We start from the raw sequence: 19,411 nt of genomic DNA, 5'->3' as shown, positions 1-19,411 counted from the left end.
TTAGATACTGTCATGACCATTTTCTTGCCTGATCCCCCTGGCTGTCCCCTGTTGTCACCATCCTTCTGTCCATATGATTTCCTGGAAGCAGCGGGCTCTTCTGGAACGCCGCCCTCACTATCTGCAGTCGCTCCACACCTGGAGCCACTGTCCTCTGTCCCCAGCCGGAGGCGGGCGGAGGGAAAAATGGGAGATGCCGTGTGGAGAGCACCCCTGCGTTAACTCGAGGAGCAGCTCAACGCTACAGCTAAACTTACTGCAAGCAGACATGCTCGGATCCTGTGAATCTTCAGATCAGACGAGAAGGGATATTTGCCTGGAAGCAAAGTATGTAAGTGGCGCTAACCTCCAGCATATGAGCAAGAACGTAAATGTGGGTCCTTGTTAAAATTAAGGTTCTTGCCCTGAGACCTAACACTGAAGCTTAGCGGGTAGTTGACATCACGGCTGGGGTTGAAGCAGCTTTGTGTTCCAGAAATACGTACTGTATCTGCCTGGCTCCGTTTCAGAAGCCGGAATTAAAGAATCTGCCGTGCCCTGGTTTCTTAGACACTTTGTGAGGTTTATTCCCAAAGTGCTGTCTTTTACATTTTCTATGTGAACTGGGTTTCCACCCCCTGCCTTTTAAAATTTGATATCCAGGATGCCTGGATGGCTCAGTTGATTAAGCATCCGACTCATGATTTCAGCTCAGGTCATGCTCTCAGGGTCATGAGATCGAGCCCCACGTCAGGCTCTGTGCTGAGCACAGAGTCAGCTTAAGTTTCCCTCTGCCCCTCCCCCTGCTCACACACACACATGCTCTGTCTCTCTCTAAAATAAAGAAAGAAAATGTTTAAGAAAAATGATATCCAGTCATTAAACTTTACATACCCATTTCCTGTAAAATGTGTTTTCTTACTTACAACTGGGTTGTGGGCAGTAAGGCAGGAGTAAACCATACTAACAAGGCCCGATTGGAGTGAGTGTGTTCCTGCAGGCACGGCTGAGGGACACCAGATATGGACTGAGCCGGCAGGAGTCACTCTCTGCCCATGACTTCTCAGTAAAGTAGGCAACTTCTAGTCCCACACGAATGCACATCATTTTCAAAACCAAAAATTACAGTGGTCATTTTCCTTTAACTTTTTATCTCTTTTACCTAAAACTCATTCTCAGATGTATGTATCCGGTTAAACTTGGGAATAGGATATTCCTACATTTAGGTATAGGATTCAAGACAAGTGTGAATTTTTACAGTTTTTCTTCAGTCTTCTTTTCAAGGCATAATACCCTTTTTTGACAAAAATTCACAATCTGATGATCCGAAACGAGAAAATACGCTGAAATTTCAAAGCCTGATATTAGTGTCCTTAGAAATGTGCAGGCAGCGTATGCCCGTGAGCGAAGCCAGCCTGTGCAGCAAGACAGGGATGCAGGTGCTCTGGCCCTGGTTCGGTGTGTTAGCCGAACCGAGTCCGCCAGCCCCCCTTCCTCGTTTCTCAGCGAGAGGTTACTCCTCGCTGCCTTATTCTGAGGCTCAAACAAAGTAGTATTCCTATAACCCTTCTTCCCATGCAACATGAGCTCAGGATAGCTGCGGTTCTGCTTTGTTCATGACTCTAGTCCCAAGTTTTGAGAACAGTGCTTGGAACTCACAAAATGTGCAGTGTATATTTTTGGAATGACAAAAAAACGTGCAACCGTCTGGAGCCTGGCGCTCAGAAACCAGCAGTATCTTCAGTATTACATAGAAAGGGAGTATTACATCAAAAGGTCAAAGCCACATTCCTGGGGACAGGCTGCACTGTTTGATCTGTCCCTTCTGTCTGCACTTTATTCTGTGTAACGTGAAGTTGAAGTTCTGCCAGTTACTTTGTAATAGGATGCTTGAGAGGTTAAAATCTCTTCTGTGTCCTTACCTCCTGCAGCGCATCTCAGGCAGTCATGGGAAGAATAGCGGTTTTGCTGCCGGTGAGCTGTCCACGGCATTGCTTCACCAGGAGGCGCCATCCCGAACAGGTTCTGCAGCATCAGGTAGTGGGTCGAAATGGTGAATTCTTCCAGCTCTCCCCAGGGAGATCCCTGTGCGATGGGCTGTCTGGCTTTGGCACTGGTGTGGAAGTGAAGTATTTTTTCTTTTTTTATAAGCTTTTTGGGGTACATTTACACACAATAGAACGCACCAAATTTGGGTATACAAAACAAGAATTCTGACAAATATATACATTAATGTCACGAGCACCACAGTTAGCATGTAGGACATTTCCATCACCTGGAGGCATTCTCTGGTGACCTGTTAGACTCGGCTTCTGCCCTGATGCTCCAGCTCCTGGCAACCGCCGATTCGCTTCCTAGGACGACAGTTTTTCTATAATGTCGTGTCAGCCGATTCGTCCAGCGTGCAGCTTTTCGTATTCAGGGTCTCTCAGTTAACACAGTGTTGCCGAGATCCATCCTGACTGGTGCGTGTCAGTTGCTTGTTCCTTCTTAGGACGGACCAGGATTAGATTGTGCGGAAGTCCGTCCCCCGCATGGTGGTTGTTCAGGTGCTTCCGGTTTCGGGCTATCATGGATCATGCTGCTGGAACATTTGAGTCTGTGTCCTTTCGTGGACGTAGGTTTTCCATTTCTATTCGGTGAATATCTAGGAATGAAATCGCTAGGCTGTGTATTAAGTGTATGGTTAACTTTATTTTATTTTTATTATTGAAGTCTTGTTTGCATTCAATGCTCTCTTAGTTTCCAGTGTACGACATAGTGATTCAACCATTCTGTCCATTACGGGGTGCTCCCCTTGGTAAGGGCGGTTACCATCTGTCCCCATACAACATTCTTACAGTATTACTGACTATGTTCCTTGTGTGGCACTTTTCATCTCCGTGACTTATTTGTTTATGACTGGAAGTTCACACCTCTTAATCCTCTCACCTATGTTGCTTCTCCCCCAAGCCCCTGCCCTCTGGCAACCACTAGTTCTTTATATGTAGGATCTGTTTCTAGTTGGTTGGTTGGTTCTTTTGTTTTTCAGAGCCCACATACAAGTGATACAAGTTGTGTCTTCCTCTGTCTGACTGACTTCACTTAGTTTAATGCCCTCTAGCTTATCCACGTTGTTGCAGCTGACAGGATCTCATTCTTTTTTGAAGGCTGAGTAACATTCCGGTGCATGTGTGTGCACGCGCATGTACACACGTGTGTGCACGTGTGAATGTGTGTGTGTGCATGTATGCTCTTCACATCTCTTTTTTTTAAGGTTTTTAATTCCAGCATAATTGTAGTCATATACTATACTACACTATATAGTGTATATACTATATACTATAACTAGTAACGTACAGTATTAGGTTAGTTTCACTTGTACAATGATAGTGATTCAACACTTCCATATAACACCCAGTACCTGTCACAGCAAGTATACTCCTTAACCCCCATTCCCTATGTCTCCCCATCCCCCACCCATCTCCCTTTTGGTGACCATCAGTTTGTTCTCTGTAGTTAAGAGTTTGTTTCTTGGTTTGTCTCTCTTTTTTTTCCTCCTTGGTTCTTTTGTTTCTTAAATTCCACATGAGTGAAATAATTGATATTTGTTTCTCTCTGACTTATTTTGTTTAGCTTTCTACTCTCTGGCACCATCCACGTTGTCACAAATGGCAAGATTTCATTCTTTTTTATGGCTGAGTAATATTCCATTGTATATATATACGCTGCCTCTTCTTCATCCTTTCATCTGTTGATGGACACTTAAGTACTTCCGTATCTTGGCTATTGTAAATAGTGATACAGTGAACATGGAGGTGGATATATCTTTTCAAATTAGTGTTTTTATGGAGGTTTTTAAAAATTTTATTCATTTATTTGAGAGAGAGAGCAGGAGTAGAGGCAGAGGGAGAAGCAGACTCCTCACTGAGCAGGGAGCCTGACATGTGGACTGATCCCAGACCCCTGGGATCACAACTTGAGCTGAAGGCAGAGGCTTAGCTGACTGAGCCACCCAGGCACCCCAATGGGATTGTTTTCTTAATTTTTCTTTTGGCTACTTCATTACTAGTATATAGAATGTGACAGATTTCCCTGTATTAATTTTGTGTCTCACAACTTTACTGAATTTATTTTTTCTAATAGTTTTTTTTTTTTGGTCTTTGGGGTTTTCTATAGATAGTATCATGCCATCTGCAAATAATGACGTTTTATTTCTTCCTTGCTAATTTGGGTGCCTTTGATCTCCTTTTCTTGTCTGATTGCTAAAGCTAGGACTTCCAGTACCACGTTGAATAAGAGTTGGGGTGGGACACCTGGGTGGCTTAGTTGGTTGAGTGTCTGCCTTCAGCTTGGGTTGTGATCCCAGGGTCCTGGGATTGAGTCCCATGTCAGGCTCCCTACTTATCAGGGAGGCTGCTTCTCCCTCTCCTTACTGCTCTCCCTTCTTGTGCATGCGCACTCTCTCTTTCTCTCTCTGACAATAAATAAATAAGATCTTGAAGAAAAAGTTGGGGCATCTTTGTCTTGTTTTTGATCTTAGAATGAAAGATTTCAGTTTTCTCAGCATTGAGCATGATGTTAGCTGTGGGTTTGTGGCCTTTATTATGTTGAGGTATGTTCTCTCTAAACCCACTTTGTTGGGAGTTTTTATCATGAATGGATGCTGAATTTTGTCAAATGCTTTTTCTACAATTATTGAGAAGATCGTGTGGTTTTTATCCTTTATTAGTATGGTATATATCATGTTGACTGATTTTGTAGATACTGAACTATCCTTACATTTCTGGAATAAATCCCACTTCATCATGGTGAATGATCCTTTTAACATATTGTTAATTCAGTTTACTAGTATTTCTTTTTTTTTTTTTTTAATTTTCAGCGTAACAGTGTTTATTGTTTTTGCACCACATCCAGTGCTCCATGCAGTACGTGCCCTCCCTATTACCAACCACCTGGTTCCTCAACCTCCCACCCCCCAGTTTACTAGTATTTCTTTGAGGATTTTTGCATCTGTGTTCATCAGGGATATGGACCTGTAGTTACTTATTTTGTAGTGTCTTTGTCTGGACTTGGTATAAAGGTAATGCTGTCCTCATAGAATGAATCTGAAAGCTTTCCTTCCTCTTCGATTCTCTGGAATAGTTTGACAATAAAAGGTATCAGCTCTTCTTTAAATGTTTGGTAGACTTAGGAGTACCTAGCTGGCTCAGGCAGTGGAACATGCGACTCTTGATCTCAGGGTCATGAATTCAAACCCCACATTGGGTATAGAGATTACTTAAATAAATAGAACTTTAAAAAAAATTTTTTTTAAGATTTTTTTTTTATTTGACAGAGAGAGACCACAAGTAGGCATAGAAGCAGGCAGAGAGAGAGGAGGAAGCAGGCTCCTTGCTGCGCAGAGAGCCCGATGTGGGGTGTGATCCCAGGACTCTGGGATCATGACCTGAGCCAAAGGCAGAGGCTTTAACCCACTGAACCACCCAGGCACCCCTAAAAAAATTTTTTAATAAATGTTTGGTAGAGTTCACCTGTGAAGCCATCTGTTTCTGAACTTTTGTTGGTGAAAGGGTTTTGATTACTGATTCATTTTCATTACAAGTAATCAGTCTGTTCAGATTTTTATTTCTTCCAGATTTTGTTTTAGAAGTTTGTATGTTTTTAGGAATTTATCTATTTCTTCCAGGTTGTCTAACTTATTGCATATGATTTCTTGTAGTAGTGGCTTTTAATCTTTTGTATTTTTGTGGTGTCGATTGTTACTTCTCTTTCACTTCTGATTTTATTTATTTGATTCTTCTTTCTTTTTTCTTGGTGAGTCTGACTAAAGTTTTAGCAGTTTGTTTGTTTTTTTTTTTAAAGATTTTATTCATTTATTTGACAGACAGAGATCACAAGTAGGCAGAGAGGCAGACAGAGAGAGGGAGGAAGTAGGATCCCTGCTGAGCAGAGAGCCCGATGCGGGGCTCGATCCCAGGACCCTGGGATCATGACCCGAGCTGAAGGCAGAGGCTTTAACCCACTGAGCCACCCAGGCGCCCCTGTTTTTTTTTCTTTTTGAAGAACCACCTCATGGTTTCATCAATCTTTTCTGTTTTTTTTTAAATTTTTTTTATTTTAGATTTTTTTTTTTAAGTTTGTCAGAGAGAGAGAGCACAAGCGAGCACAGGCAGAGGCAGAGGGAGAAGCAGGCTCCCCCCCCAGCAAGGAGCCCGATGTGGGACTCAATCCCAGGACGCTGGGATCATGACCTGAGCCGAAGGCAGCCACTTAACCAACTGAGCCACCCAGGCGTCCCTTTTCTCTGTTTTCTTAGTCTCCATTTCATGTATTTCCACTTTGATCTGTATTTTCTTCTCCCTACTAACTTTGAGCTTTGTTTGCTCTTTGTTTCCTTTAGGTGTTATGGCTATATTGTTTTGAGATTTTTCTTGTTTCTTGAGGTAGGCCTTATTGCTATAAAATTGCCTTTTAGAACTGCTTTTGCTGCTTCCCATTGGTCCATTGTGTTTACATTTTCGTTTGTCTCCACGTGTTTTTTTATTTCCTCTTTGATTTAACCAATTGGTTTTTTTTTTTTTTTTTGAAGATTTTATTTATTTATTTGACAGATAGAGATCACAAGTAGGGAGAGAGGCAGGCAGAGAGAGAGAGGAGGAAGCAGGCTCCCTGCCAAGCAGAGAGCCCGATGCGGGGCTCGATCCCAGGACCCTGGGATCATGACCTGAGCGAAAGGCAGAGGCTTTAACCCACTGAGCCCCCAGGCGCCCCGAACCAATTGGTTTTTTAGTAGTATGTTATTTAACCTCCACGTATTTGTGTTTTTTCCCAGTTTTTTCCTGATAATTTCTAGTTTCATATCATTGTCAGAAAAGATGTTTGATATAATTTCAGTCTTTCTAAACTTATTGAGATATGTTTTGTGGTATAACATGTGATCGTGCCTGGGGAATATTCCATATGCACTTGAAAAGAATGTATATTCTGCAGTCTTTGGATGGAATGTTCATAAGTATCTCTTAAGTCCTTTGTGGTCTAATGTCGTTCAGAGCCATTGTCTCCTTTTGTCTGATTTGTCCTTTGCTTTAAGTGGGGTGTTAAAGTTTCCCAATATTATTATATTATATATTATATATAATATGTTATATGTTAATATTTTAATATATATCATATATGTTATTACATTCCCAATATTATTATATTATTTTACTATTGTCAGTTTCTCCTTTTATATCTATTAATATTTGTTTTGTGTATTTAGGTGTTCCTAGGTTGAGTACATAGGTATTTACAAGTGTTATAGCCTCTTGTTGTATTGAGCCCCTTATCACTATGTAATGCTCTTCTTTGTCTCTAAGTCACTGATAGTCTCCTATTTCTTTTTGAAGTTTTATAGTTTTATCTTTTTTTTTTAATTTCTTTTCAGCGTAACAGTATTCATTGTTTTTGCACCACACCCAGTGTTCCATGCAATACGTGCCCTCCCTAATACCCACCACCTGGTTCCCGCAACCTCCCAACCGCCACCCCTTCAAAACCCTCAGGTTGTTTTTCAGAGTCCATAGTCTCTCGTGGTTCACCTCCCCTTCCAATTTCCCTGAACTCCCTTCTCTCTCCATCTCCCCACGTCCTCCATGTTGTTATGCTCCACAAATAAGTGAAACCATATGATACTTGACTCTCTCTGCTTGACTTACTTCGCTCCGCATAATCTCTTCCAGTCCCATCCATGTTGCTACAAAAGTTGGGTATTCATCCTTTCTGATGGAGGCATAATACTCCATAGTGTATATGGACCACATCTTCCTCATCCATTCATCTGTTGAAGGGCATCTTGGTTCTTTCCACAGTTTGGCGACCGTGGCCATTGCTGCTATAAACATTGGGGTACAGATGGCCCTTCTTTTCACAACATCTGTATCTTTGGGGTAAATACCCAGTAGTGAAATTGCAGGGTCATAGGGAAGCTCTATTTTTAATTTCTTGAGGAATCTCCGCACTCTTCTCCAAAGTGGCTGCACCAACTTGCACTCCCACCAACAGTGTAAGAGGGTTCCCCTTTCTCCACATCCTCTCCAACACATGTTGTTTCCTGTCTTGCTAATTTTGGCCTTTCTAAATGGTGTAAGGTGGTGTCTCAATGTGGTTTTAATTTGAATCTCCCTGATGGCTAGCGATGGTGAGCATTTTTTCATGTGTCTGATAGCCACTTGTATGTCTTCATTGGAGAAGTGTCTGTTCATATCTTCTGCCCATTTTTTGATATGATTATCTGTTTTGTGTGTGTTGAGTCTGAGGAGTTCTTTATAGATCCTGGATATCAACCTTTTGTCTGTACTGTCATTTGCAAATATCTTCTCCCATTCCGTGTGTTGCCTCTTTGCTTTGTTGACTGTTTTCTTTGCTGTGCAGAAGCTTTTGATCTTGACGAAGTCCCAAAAGTTCATTTTCGCTTTTGTTTCCTTTGCCTTTGGAGACATATCTTGAAAGAAGTTGCCGTGGCTGATATCAAAGAGATTACTGCCTATGTTCTCCTCTAGAGAGAGGATTCCTCTCTCACGTTGGATTCCTGTCTCACATTGAGGTCTTTTATCCATTTCTAGTTTATCTTTGTGTATGGTGTAAGAGAATGGTCGAGTTTCATTCTTTTACATATAGCTGTCCAGTTTTCCCAGCACCATTTATTGAAGAGACTTTTTTTCCACTGTATATTTTTTCCTGTTTTGTCGAAGATTATTTGACCATAGAGTTGAGGGTCCATATCTGGGCTCTCTACTCTGTTCCACTGATCTATGTGTCTGTTTTTATGCCAGTACTATGCTGTCTTGGTGATCACAGCTTTGTAGTAAAGCTTGAAATCAGGTAATGTGATGCCACCAGTTTTATTTTTGTTTTTCAATATTTCCTTAGCAATTCGGGGTCTCTTCTGATTTATCTTGTTAAACAAAAACATTTAACTGAGTAAATGTGAAGATCAAATTGGCTTTGTTCAATGTTTCATGAATTGAGCAGCATCCCATCTAACAATAGAAAGGAGTTCTGAAGAGCTGTACAAAATGGAAAGGGGTTTTTTTGTTTATTTTTATTGTTTTTTGAGTTTGGGGTTTTTTGTTTTTGTTTTGTTTTTTGTTTGGCAGAAAGGGGACAGGAAAAGGAAGTTACTACTAGTAAAGGATGCATCATTTCAGGCAAGGTCACAGTCCTAAGGGAGGTGGAAGGGGTTTATCAGCCTGTTTATCTCATTAGTCCTGACCAGGTAATTCTCTGTGGATCGGTTAAAAGTTACATTCCCGGGAACATGAAACTGCAGTTAGGTTAGGTATTAAGTCTTGGTTTGTTGACATGGGCCAAGCACAAGTGACTCCATTTGGGGCTTGTTGTGTCTTTTTTTTTTTTAGAGAGAGAGAGAGAGAGAGAGAGGAGCATATATACATGCACAAATGGGTGGGGCTGGGGCACCAGGAGAGGGAGAGAGAATCCCAAGCGTGGGGCTCGATTTCACAACCCTGAACCAAAGTCAAAAGTTAGACACTTAACTGATTGAGCCATTCAGGGGTCTCTGTTGTGTCTTTTTTAAAAATCTTTTTTTTTTTTTTTTTTTTTTTTAGATTTTATTTACTTCTTTAAGAAAGCATGAGCAGGGGGAGGAGCAGAGGGAGAGGGACAAGCAGACTCTGTGCCAAACATAGAGCCAATGTGGGGCTTGATTCCACAACCCTGAGATCACGACCTGAGCCAAAATCAAGAGTCCCGTGCTTAACTGACTGAGCCACCCTTTTTAACAATCTTTGGTAGCTAGGTCTGTGATCCATTTTCAGTCAATTTTTATATGTGGTATGCAGTAAGGGTTGATATACGTTTTTGCATTTGGAGCTCCAGTTGTTCCTGTCCCATTTGTTGAAAAGATTAGTCTTTTCCTCTGTTGAATTACTTTGGCCCCTTTGTTGAAGATAAATTGGCCATACAGGTTGGGTCCATTTGTAGACTCTCTTTTCTGTTCTATTTATCTTTATGGCTAGCTTTATGGTAGTACCATATTCTTTTGAGTAATAGAGCTTTCAAATAGGTTTTGAAATCTGATAGGGTAATTCTTCCAACTTTATTCTTATTTTCAAAGTAATTTTGAATAGTATAGGTCCTTTGTCCATATAAATTGTAGAATCAGTTTCTTAGTTTCTACAGAAAGTCCTGCTGGGATATTTATTGACATCATATTGAATCAGTAGACCAATTTGGAGAGAATTATCACCCTAATAGTACTGAGTCTTCTAATCCACAAGCATAATGTATTTCTTATTTATGTAGGTCTTTAATTTTTGTCAGCAGCATTTTGTAGTTTTCGGGGCACAAGTTTTATATATACTTTGCTAAATTTATCCCTAAGGATTTCATTTTTTTTATGCTATTGTAAAGGGCATTGTAAAATTTCAATTTCCAAGTATTTGTTTTTGACATATAGAAATCTAATTGAATTTTTATTTTGAGCTTGTATTTTGCTCTCTTGCTAAACTCATTAGTTTTAGTAGCTCTTTTGTAGATTCTGTAGGACTTTTCTATACAGACAGTCTTGTTGTTTGCAAATACAGCTTACTTCTTCTTTCCTGATCTGCATGTCTTTATTTAGGACTGTTAGGACCCCTAATATTGAACAAGAAATGGTGAGACTGATACTTTTATCTTATTAGCAGTCTTAGGGGGAAAGCAGGGAGAATTTCACCATTAAGTATGATGTTAAGTGTAGGTTTTTCTTAAATGCCTTTTATCAGTATAGCTGAGGAATCCTTTTCTACTGCTAATTTGCTGAGATGATTTTTCTGCATCTTTTGAGGTAATTATGTTTCTTCTCCCTTATCCTTTTAAGATAGTGAATTACACTAATTTTCAAATATTAATCCTTGTATTTGGTCATGCTATTTTATCCTTTATATATATGGATATAATATATATATACACACACATTTTAGATTTCATTTATTTATTTGATATATATTTATATATGTGTGTATATATGTGTATATATATATATATATATATTTTAGATTTATTTATTTATTTGACAGAGAGGAGATCACAAGTTGGTAGAGAGGCAGGCGGGGGGTGGGGCGGGGCAGGCTCCCTGCTGAGCAGAGAGCCCGATGCGGGGCTGATCCCAAGACCCTGAGATCATGACCCAAGCCAAAGGCAGAGGCTCAACCCACTGGGCCACCCAGGCGCCCCTATCCTTTTTATATATTGTTGGATTCTCTTTCTAAGATTTTGGTAAGGATTATCACACTATTACAGGAAATATTGGCCTTTTGTCTTCTTTTCTTGTAATATCTTTGTCTGGTTTGGGTATCAGGGTGATGCTGGCCTAAAAAATAAGTTGAGAACTGTTCTCTCTCTTCTCTTTTCCAGAAGAGTTTATATTGAAATGATATTATGTCTTCCTTGTATGTATGGTAGAAGTCACCGGTGTAGCTGTCTGGGCCTGAAGTTTTCTTAGGAGAAGGTTTTTGGCAACAAATTTAATTTCTTTTATAGATATGGGCTACTCAGTTCATCTCTGTCTTTTTGAGTGATGTTTGTGATTTGTATCTTTCAAGGAGTTTGTCCATTTCATCTAAGTTGTTGAATTTATTCCCATGAAGTTGTTTATAATATTCCCTTATCCTTTTAAAGTCTGTAGAGTCTATAGAAATGTCTTCTCTCTTATTACTGATGTTAATTTTCTTCTGATCTCTTTGGCATTATGGTTCCCAATTTTATTAACTTTTGGAAGAAACAATTTTGGTTTTACTGAGGTTTATTTTCCCATTTTCTGATTCTGTATCTTATCAATTTCTGCTCTAATCTTTATTATTTTCTTCAGTTTACTTTGGATTTTTTGTTGTTGTTGTTCTTTTTCTGATTTCTTAACCTGAGAGCATTGCTTTGGGACTGTTTTTTTTTCTTCCTAAATACATACAATTGATGCTTTTAATTTCCCTTTAAAACACATTCCTCAAATTTTAATGTATTTTCATTCAGTCCAAAATATCTTTAAATTTCTATGTTTTCTTTTTCTGGCCATGAGTTATAAAGATGTTTTTAATTTTGTAATATTTGGGGCTTACCCCAGGTATTTTATTGGTTTCTAACTTAATTACAGTCAGAAAACATTGTCTATATTTTTAAAAATCACTGAGACTTATTTAATGGTCCAGAATTTGGTCTATTTTGGTAAAAGTTTCATGTGCACTTGAAAAGCATGTGTGCTTTTCACAAAAGAAATCTCTTCCGTAAATGTAAGTCACATCAAGTTGGCTAATAGTGTTGATCTAGTCTTCTGTATTCTAACTGATTTTGTTTTATCACTTACTGAGACAGAGCTGTTAAGATGTCCAACTACAGTTTTGCATTGGCCTATATCTTATATTTCAGTTTTTGCTTCATGTATTTTGATGCTTTTATGAGACACATACACATTCAAGATTGTTAGGCCCTTTTGATTAATTGATCTCTTTATAATGGAATGTACTTTGCTTTATAGCTACTTAAATATCGGTATATCACTCCAGCTTTATTTTGATTAGTGTTTATTCGGCACATTTTTTTCATTTTTTTTACTCTTATATGTATATTTAAAATTGTTTTCTTTTTTAATTCCTATTACAGTCCCTGCCTTTTAATTACAATATTTAGACCATTTACATTTAATGTGATTATTTATATGGTCAAGTGTAAATCAAATCTTCCATCTTGCTGCTGCTTTTATGTTTTTCTCCTCTGCTCTTCCTTTTTTTCTTCCTCCCTCTTTCTTTTTGATAATTAGGTATTTTTAATGATTTTTTTTTCTCTCCATTGCTGGCTTCTCAGCGATACCGCTCATCTTTTCTTTTTTAGTCATTACTCTAGGATTTATAAGTTCATTTTTTACCTATCATAATTAACCTTCAGACCTTATATGTATTTTCATCTTTATGACCAAGAACCTTAAAAGAGTACTTCCATTTCCCCTTCATGTTCTGTGCTATTTTTGCTTGCAAAGAAATATTTCTACATGTATTATGAATCCCACAATAAGATTGTTATTGTTGTTGCTTTAAACAATTACCTTTTAGGGAGGTTTTTTTTTAATGAGGAAAATCATCTTTTATATCTGCCCATATAATTTAGTACTTTTGGATTTTTTTGTTTGTTTTATTATTTCAAAGTTGGTGAAAAGGATCTAGAAAGATCAGATGCAAGGTAAGAAAAGAATCATCTGCAAAGCTCCATAGCAGCCATAAAGGGATGGGCCTTTATGGATGGATGGATAGATAGCCTCTCTGCTGTAACAGGAAGAAGTGAGGAAAGAATGTAGGTACGAGCAAGCTTACAAATAGTGTCAGGATAATGAATTCTGTTTCTAACACATGAGAGTGAGGGAACAGAAGCCTGGGGCAGGCTGGCATGCTGGCCAGAGACCGTAGCAGAATTACCCAGCATCTGGATGATCCTTTTGATGATGATGAACCAATGTACTCTATTATATATGACTTTTCTCCATATATTTTGCTACTAGGGTTGACATAAGAATAGAATTCAGAGTTGGCTTTATGAGAATTGACATTTGGGTAGTTGTGAGAAGTGAGAGGGGAAAAGAAATCTCAGGTATTGCAAAGCACATTACCGAACGATGGGTGCTGGGCTCTGAGCTGAAGGGCCGAGGCACGGTTTCAGATTTGTACGTGGCGCACTCGAATAAGCAGACGAGCTAGTAAAGCTGAGTGGGGGATTAGCGATTGGGAGATGGAGCTGACGTGGAGCAGCTGCAAATGGTGAAGAGGAGCGAGGCATGGCCTTGAGCGCAGTCATCATGGGAGGAGTGACAGGGGGATCTAGGGAAGGCGGAGGACCTGGGAGGTAAGGTCACCCAGGACCGTGGCTAGGCTGTGTGGGGACAGACTGTCAGCTGGTGGCCAGAGTCTTTGAGGAGGAAGTTTGGCAAATCGGCCCCTAAGAGGTATCTGCTAACCTGCAGCTGTTGCTGATCTGTGACAGGAAGCAGGGACAGCAGTGTGGACTTCGCTAGTACTGATCATCCTGAAACCACCTCCAACGGGCAGCAGTCTGGGGACGCACAGGAAGAGGAAACATTTCCCGGTTTAGCTGAAGAGGCCATGTGGAGAATGATAAAGCAAACTCCTGAGCGCGTTCTCATGACATACCAGGTACCTGAGAGGTAAGAACGCACTTTAGGAGGCCCACTTTTATGAGTTTTATTTAATGATTTCTTAAGTATGTTGTTTAATACAAAATGATTTGCAAATTGTGTTTTCATACATGCTCTTAGAGAAGCAGATTTTCACATTCACTCATTTGAAGTCAAACAATGAGTGGGCCTAGGACAGCGGCCACAGTGGCGGTGCCCCCGACACGGGCGGGTCCACACTGAACCCACATGTGCAGTGTGAGACCAGAAAGCAGTCAGACAGCGCTTCCAAGGGGGCGCACAAGTACCAGAACTTCTCTCTCTAGACTCTGAATTTTTCCGCATTCTGCAAGAGAGGAGCTCGGGGAAATCTGTGTCCTCGCAAGCACTGTGCAGGCGCTTTCCACGAAGAAGAAGTGCTCTAGCTTCACCCACTGACAGAGAGTGGATTCGGTTCTTTTTTAACACATGCGCGTTATATATTAGTAAGAGATAGAAATGACAGCGCAAGCCCGGAAGTGCTTTTCTTGTGCCAAGATGCGCTCTTCGATTCGGAGCCACACTGTCCCTCAAGGAATAGACATCCAAGTAAGCCCCGTGGCAACAGCTGTCCTGTGTGATGTCTCTCTGTGCCAGGCAGTGCCTGAGGCACTTAACAGACATTGCACCACCCCACTGCTAATTACAGTCCTCACCGGCGCTTCTCCCTCACCAACGAGCGGCAAAGTAACATGTACAGGTCATAAATAATTCACATGCGGTTGCGCAGTCCCCCTGACCTTGAACGCCGGCCTTGGAGTGCACGTGTGCTTCCTGGTTGGGATGCTGCAGGGCCTGCTTTGAAGTATGGCTGACGGGAGGCGAGGAGTAAGAGATGTGCCTTTCAGATATGCGGGTGTGTTGAACGGAGTTCAGACTCAAGATGCGGGATTCACGCTGGAGGGAGTATTCATTCAGACCTAGCAGGATTTTCCATGAGGCCCGGGGGCTCTGGCTGTTACGAGATCTTCTCAGTGAGAGCGCATGCGGGCAGCCTGGCCAGCGGAGCTCTGGTTTGCCCGTGGCCCCCGTGGTGGCTCTGTGGAACCGTTTGTACCAGGAATGAGGCCTTTATTCCCTCAAGTGTCAATCTGTGGATGTGGGAGGTGACAATGTGGGGAGTTAAAGACTATGGCAAGAGAAGAAAGCTGGGTGTTCAGAGCGGTTTGGTGTCAAGGCTGCTGAGTAAACAGGGGCTGGGATCCCCCTCCCTCCTTTCTAAAGAGCAGAACGCGTTCCGCCGCCGGCATCTGGTGAGATGGGGCTTTCCCGAATAGCAGGAGCTGAGCCTGGTGTCTTCATTCTTAAAACACTATTTTTATGCTTTTTGAATAGAGTGAATGAGTGAGCCCCAAAGTAACAATTGTGTAAACTATCGTCTTGTTCCTTCTCACAACAATTAGGAATGAACTGTCACATGGGCTCTTCTTAGACACACACTGAATAAATTGGGGACTAGACGTAAGGTACCTGGCCAGCATTTTACTGATTTAACCCTTCCAGATGACATTACGTCACGCTGCCCACTCTTGTTCTTTCTCGGAGGGCTGCATCACTTGTGAAAGCCAGGACTCCCCGGGTGACACCGCGGAACCCTGGGGTCAAGCTCCAGCAGCAAACAGCGGATGAGTGACCGTGGAAGTGCCCCCGCGGGGACCCGCTGGACAACCAGACTTCTCGTGCGGGACAGGAGGGAGGTGTTGTGAGAAATAAAGTCTCCTCGTTCCTCATCCAAAAAAAAAAGACTCTAAGTGACCATGAACTTGTCACTGAATGTTACGGTTTTCCCTTCTTGATTTTTTAGTAGACATTGTTTTTCTGAAGCAAACGCCACGTATCCAGTCTTTTATGTCCACGTTCCGGGGTATTAAAGCTGTCCGTTAAGTGTTTTTTCTAGTTCTGCTGTCCTCTGAGGAGATCGGGTGACCTCTAGAGAGGTGTGTGCACAGGCGGCTCCTGAAATCCACGGTAGTCACAAGTACAGCCAGAAATAGCCCCCAAACTTGGCCACCTTCATTTCCTTCTGGTGTTACAGAAATCACTTTCCCTGTGAGAGGACTTGCCATCCCACCTGCAGGCCGTCTGCTTTTCAGAACGGTTCCCAGAAATGAACTTTCCTCTGGTCCTCGTGCAGCTTGGCCTTTCCCTCCGTAATTCAGGTGGAACCTTCTCCTTTGCCCACAGCACGAGTCACTTCGGTATCTACCAGTAGTAACAAATACCACCCACCGGTACACCGGAAGTACCTGCTTCGGGGTTGGATTTTGAGCTTTGTTCTTGTAGACACCTTTCCTTTTAATTCTCCACCTTCCACTGAAGTTCCCAAAGTCCTGCCCTCACAGTGAATCTACTCACCAGGAGCTTGTTCCTCGGAAGCTGAAGTTAGCTTTTGCATGTGTGACCTTCAAACAGAGAGAGCTCCTCGCTCAACCCGTGGTATTCCCCTTTCTGATGTTTTTGTTTTTAAAATAATGACTGCAAAAAGTTTCAGAAGTCATGTAAAAAATAATTATTGTTCTTTCATGCCTCAGTGTTTTAATGTTGTCTCACCCCAAATCAACAGTTAACTCTTTCTTTCCACCCAATTTACACACAAGAAGTCTGGCCTCTTTGCCGGAGGTCTGTAAGTGCCATGAAGGGCTGCATGGGGACAGCAGCGGTCCACGGGGACAGCAGTGGCCTGTGGGAGCTCCGCGTCCTCGCAGGGGTGCAGAAGCAGTCAGAGATCAGTGCTTCCTACGCGGCCATAATTGTGTCTTCAAGGAAGTGAGTGGGTCGTTTGCTTGGTAAGTTCGCTCCCTGCTCTTCAGAGAAGTCCGTGGTTCCTGCCCAGACTCTGGATGACGTGTGACCCACACAGATCAGAAAGAGGACCAGAAGCCAGTAATGGAGCAGCAGTAAGTTTCATCTTTTGTCTGACAGACGGAGCTTTCTTTTTTTTGTTTATTTTGGGTTTTGTTTTGTTTTTAAGAAAACACTCTTCCTCCTTTCAAGTTTTATACTTTTTTTTAAAAGTGTATCATGATAATGATTAGGAGACTTGACCTTTTTATCTGACTGCTGGGCCCTGATTCTCAGTTCCCGTGGCTCGGGTTTCCTTTCTAAAATGGGTTTTCCTGGAAGGCGGTTCTGTGTGTCCGAGCCATTTTCAAATGCTGAGCTGTTCCATGCAAGAGTTGTGGCGTTAGGACAGGGCAACTCTTTCGTGCTCTGCCCTGGCCTGCTGCCTGAGTGATTTCTGAGCCCTCCTCGTGGCAGTCAGGTGGTGTATTTTTGCCCTTGGTGGGGGCAAAATCAAATTTTTAAAAACTGACCAGCCCGGATGTTATCCATCAGTGTATTCTTCGTGACCTTCTGCAGGGACAAAAATTTTAATCTGCAGAAATCAGAAACGACACGTGGCTGTCAGAGGTCATGCAGCTTCGTGCAGCACGTTCTGTACCTTGTTCTCAATCGTGGAAGCATCTCTTTTTCAGTCTTTCTGGTATTGGTTTTATCTCACTTTTCTGATCTCTTTGCTTTAGCACACATTTTATGGAGTGCACGTGCCGCCGGACTCGGTATGAAACTGGTGCTTGCTGTAGGCAGACCTGTAATATCTTGTATAACTTTCGTATGTTGACAAGTAGCTCAGTTGTTGGTGTATGTAGGGATCGGACCATGATGCTCGCGCTGCTGGAGCAGGGAGGACGCTCAGCAGTGACGCTGCTGCCCCCCAAGGGGGCTGTACCCACTTTTACACTTCGTAGTGCAAGTTTATTAACTTTTTGTATTCATAACTACAGGAATTGATAATAAAAATGTGTATTATAGGCTTTGGTGTTTACACAAATATTACCCAAAAGGCTGCATTTTCTTGGGTAGGAGGTCAGGATTTATGAAAAACAGAATGCTGTGTGAACAGAGTTGTTTTGCAATTAAGTAAAACTTCATTATAATACTCAAGGTCAATTTAATCTAAATTGAAATTTTGTTTCAGCTGAATTTATAATTGTATGAGTTTAGTTGTTTTTAATGGTTATTAAGACTTCAATCAGGTATCTTTTTCAAGTAAAAACAAATAAACTGTGTACATGTAGAACCTGACATTTTTTTGCGCTGTGTCAATAAACCTTTGCCCTGAGTATGTATTTTTTATCATCATGAAACGTTTACTAAGATGCACTGCAGGGTGCTCAGAGGAGCGCTGGTTTTCTCAGCAGCACCGTGTGCCGTCAGGCGTCTGAGCTCCTGCGGCGCTGGCGAGTCCCCTCCCGCCCGGAGCCCTCGGCAGCCCTGTGACACCGCCCGCCGGGTCCTCAGCGTCTGCGCACCTTGTCAAGGCTGTCGTAACGCCTGACTCCGAATTCAGCGTCAGACGTGTTGTCTGATTCCCTAGAGCACACGTGTGCTTCACGAAGTGTGTGTGACACTTTGTGGCCGCAACAGAATCTCAGAGTTAAAACACGGACACGGGTCGAGATCCCGAAGCCCAGACTAGATGTTAAAGGCTTCAGGTCCGTGGCACCTTCCCGCAGCAGAACAGGAATCCCGGGGAGAAGAAACGGCCGAGCGCTCACCCCGGGCACGGGGCTCTAACAGGAGCTGCTCCGGGCGGTTTTCGTGAATTTTCATGTTCGCAGCCACCTGAGAAAGAGAGAGGCGTCGCTGGAACCCTCATTTCGCAGGCCAGCCGGCGGGGTGGAGGGAGCCCTCCCCTGGTGGAGGTCTCGCCCTGCGCAGGGGTGCGAACGTTCGAATCCCACCCGGAGCCCCATCCGCAGGGGTCATCGCCCCTACCCCTGAAACACAGCCCAGGGTTCCCAGTTTCCCTGCCCTGGAATTCCTCCCAGGCTCTTTCTGGTACCATAAATATGAAACAGTTTTGTGGTGCCGGCGTTGTGCGTCGGGGAACGAGCATAGCTTCGTTTCTACAGCGCGAGATTCCAGTGTTCCCACAGCCACTGAATGTCCACCTGGTCCCTGAGGTGACGCATCCGTCCTTTGAGCTTGAGACATCTTTCCCCGTAGATTTGTCCTTGAGGTCTTAAATCCAGGAAGTGGAAGCTTTACTTTTTTTTTTTTTTTTTTAAAGATTTCATTTATTTCAGAGAGAGCGGGCACACACAAACACACACTTGTGCCGGGCGGGGGGGGGGGGGGGGGTTGGGGCAGGGGCAGAGGGAGAAGGAGACCCCCCCACTGAGCAGCGAGCCCTGGGGGACCTAGAGCTTGGTCCAGGGATCCTGGGATCATGAACTGAGCTGAAGGCAGCGG

The 19,411-nt window shown here is 42.4% G+C and overlaps 1 protein-coding gene and 1 long non-coding RNA gene across 2 annotated transcripts; both read left to right on the top strand.

The window, feature by feature from the left end:
* Positions 1-54: 54 nt before the first annotated feature.
* LOC123945879 (period circadian protein homolog 3-like) lies at positions 55-14,150 on the top strand. Its single transcript, XM_046010849.1, has 3 exons — positions 55-331; positions 1,911-2,016; positions 13,966-14,150. Exons 1-3 carry the CDS (start codon positions 74-76, stop codon positions 14,148-14,150), a joined length of 549 nt encoding a protein of 182 aa, XP_045866805.1. The 5' UTR covers positions 55-73.
* Positions 14,151-14,647: 497 nt separating this feature from the next.
* On the top strand, positions 14,648-15,898 carry LOC123944527. Its single transcript, XR_006818806.1, has 2 exons — positions 14,648-14,704; positions 15,701-15,898. It is a non-coding gene; the product is annotated as an uncharacterized LOC123944527 (long non-coding RNA).
* The last annotated feature ends 3,513 nt before the right edge of the window (positions 15,899-19,411 follow it).

The sequence above is a fragment of the Meles meles genome, chromosome 1 (assembly GCF_922984935.1).
Source record: "Meles meles chromosome 1, mMelMel3.1 paternal haplotype, whole genome shotgun sequence".
Taxonomy (NCBI): Eukaryota; Metazoa; Chordata; class Mammalia; order Carnivora; family Mustelidae; genus Meles; species Meles meles.
This window is presented reverse-complemented; position numbering and strand designations above follow the sequence as displayed.

What these genes read in the sequence shown, in the direction of transcription:
- LOC123945879 (XM_046010849.1), top strand. Translation starts at nt 74, where the DNA reads ATGATTTCCTGGAAGCAGCGGGCTCTTCTGGAACGCCGCCCTCACTAT. An exon ending in TTTGCCTGGAAGCAAAGTAT is followed by an intron (nt 332 to 1,910) that starts GTAAGTGGCGCT and finishes TACCTCCTGCAG; the next exon opens with CGCATCTCAGGCAGTCATGG. An exon ending in AACAGGTTCTGCAGCATCAG is followed by an intron (nt 2,017 to 13,965) that starts GTAGTGGGTCGA and finishes GATCTGTGACAG; the next exon opens with GAAGCAGGGACAGCAGTGTG.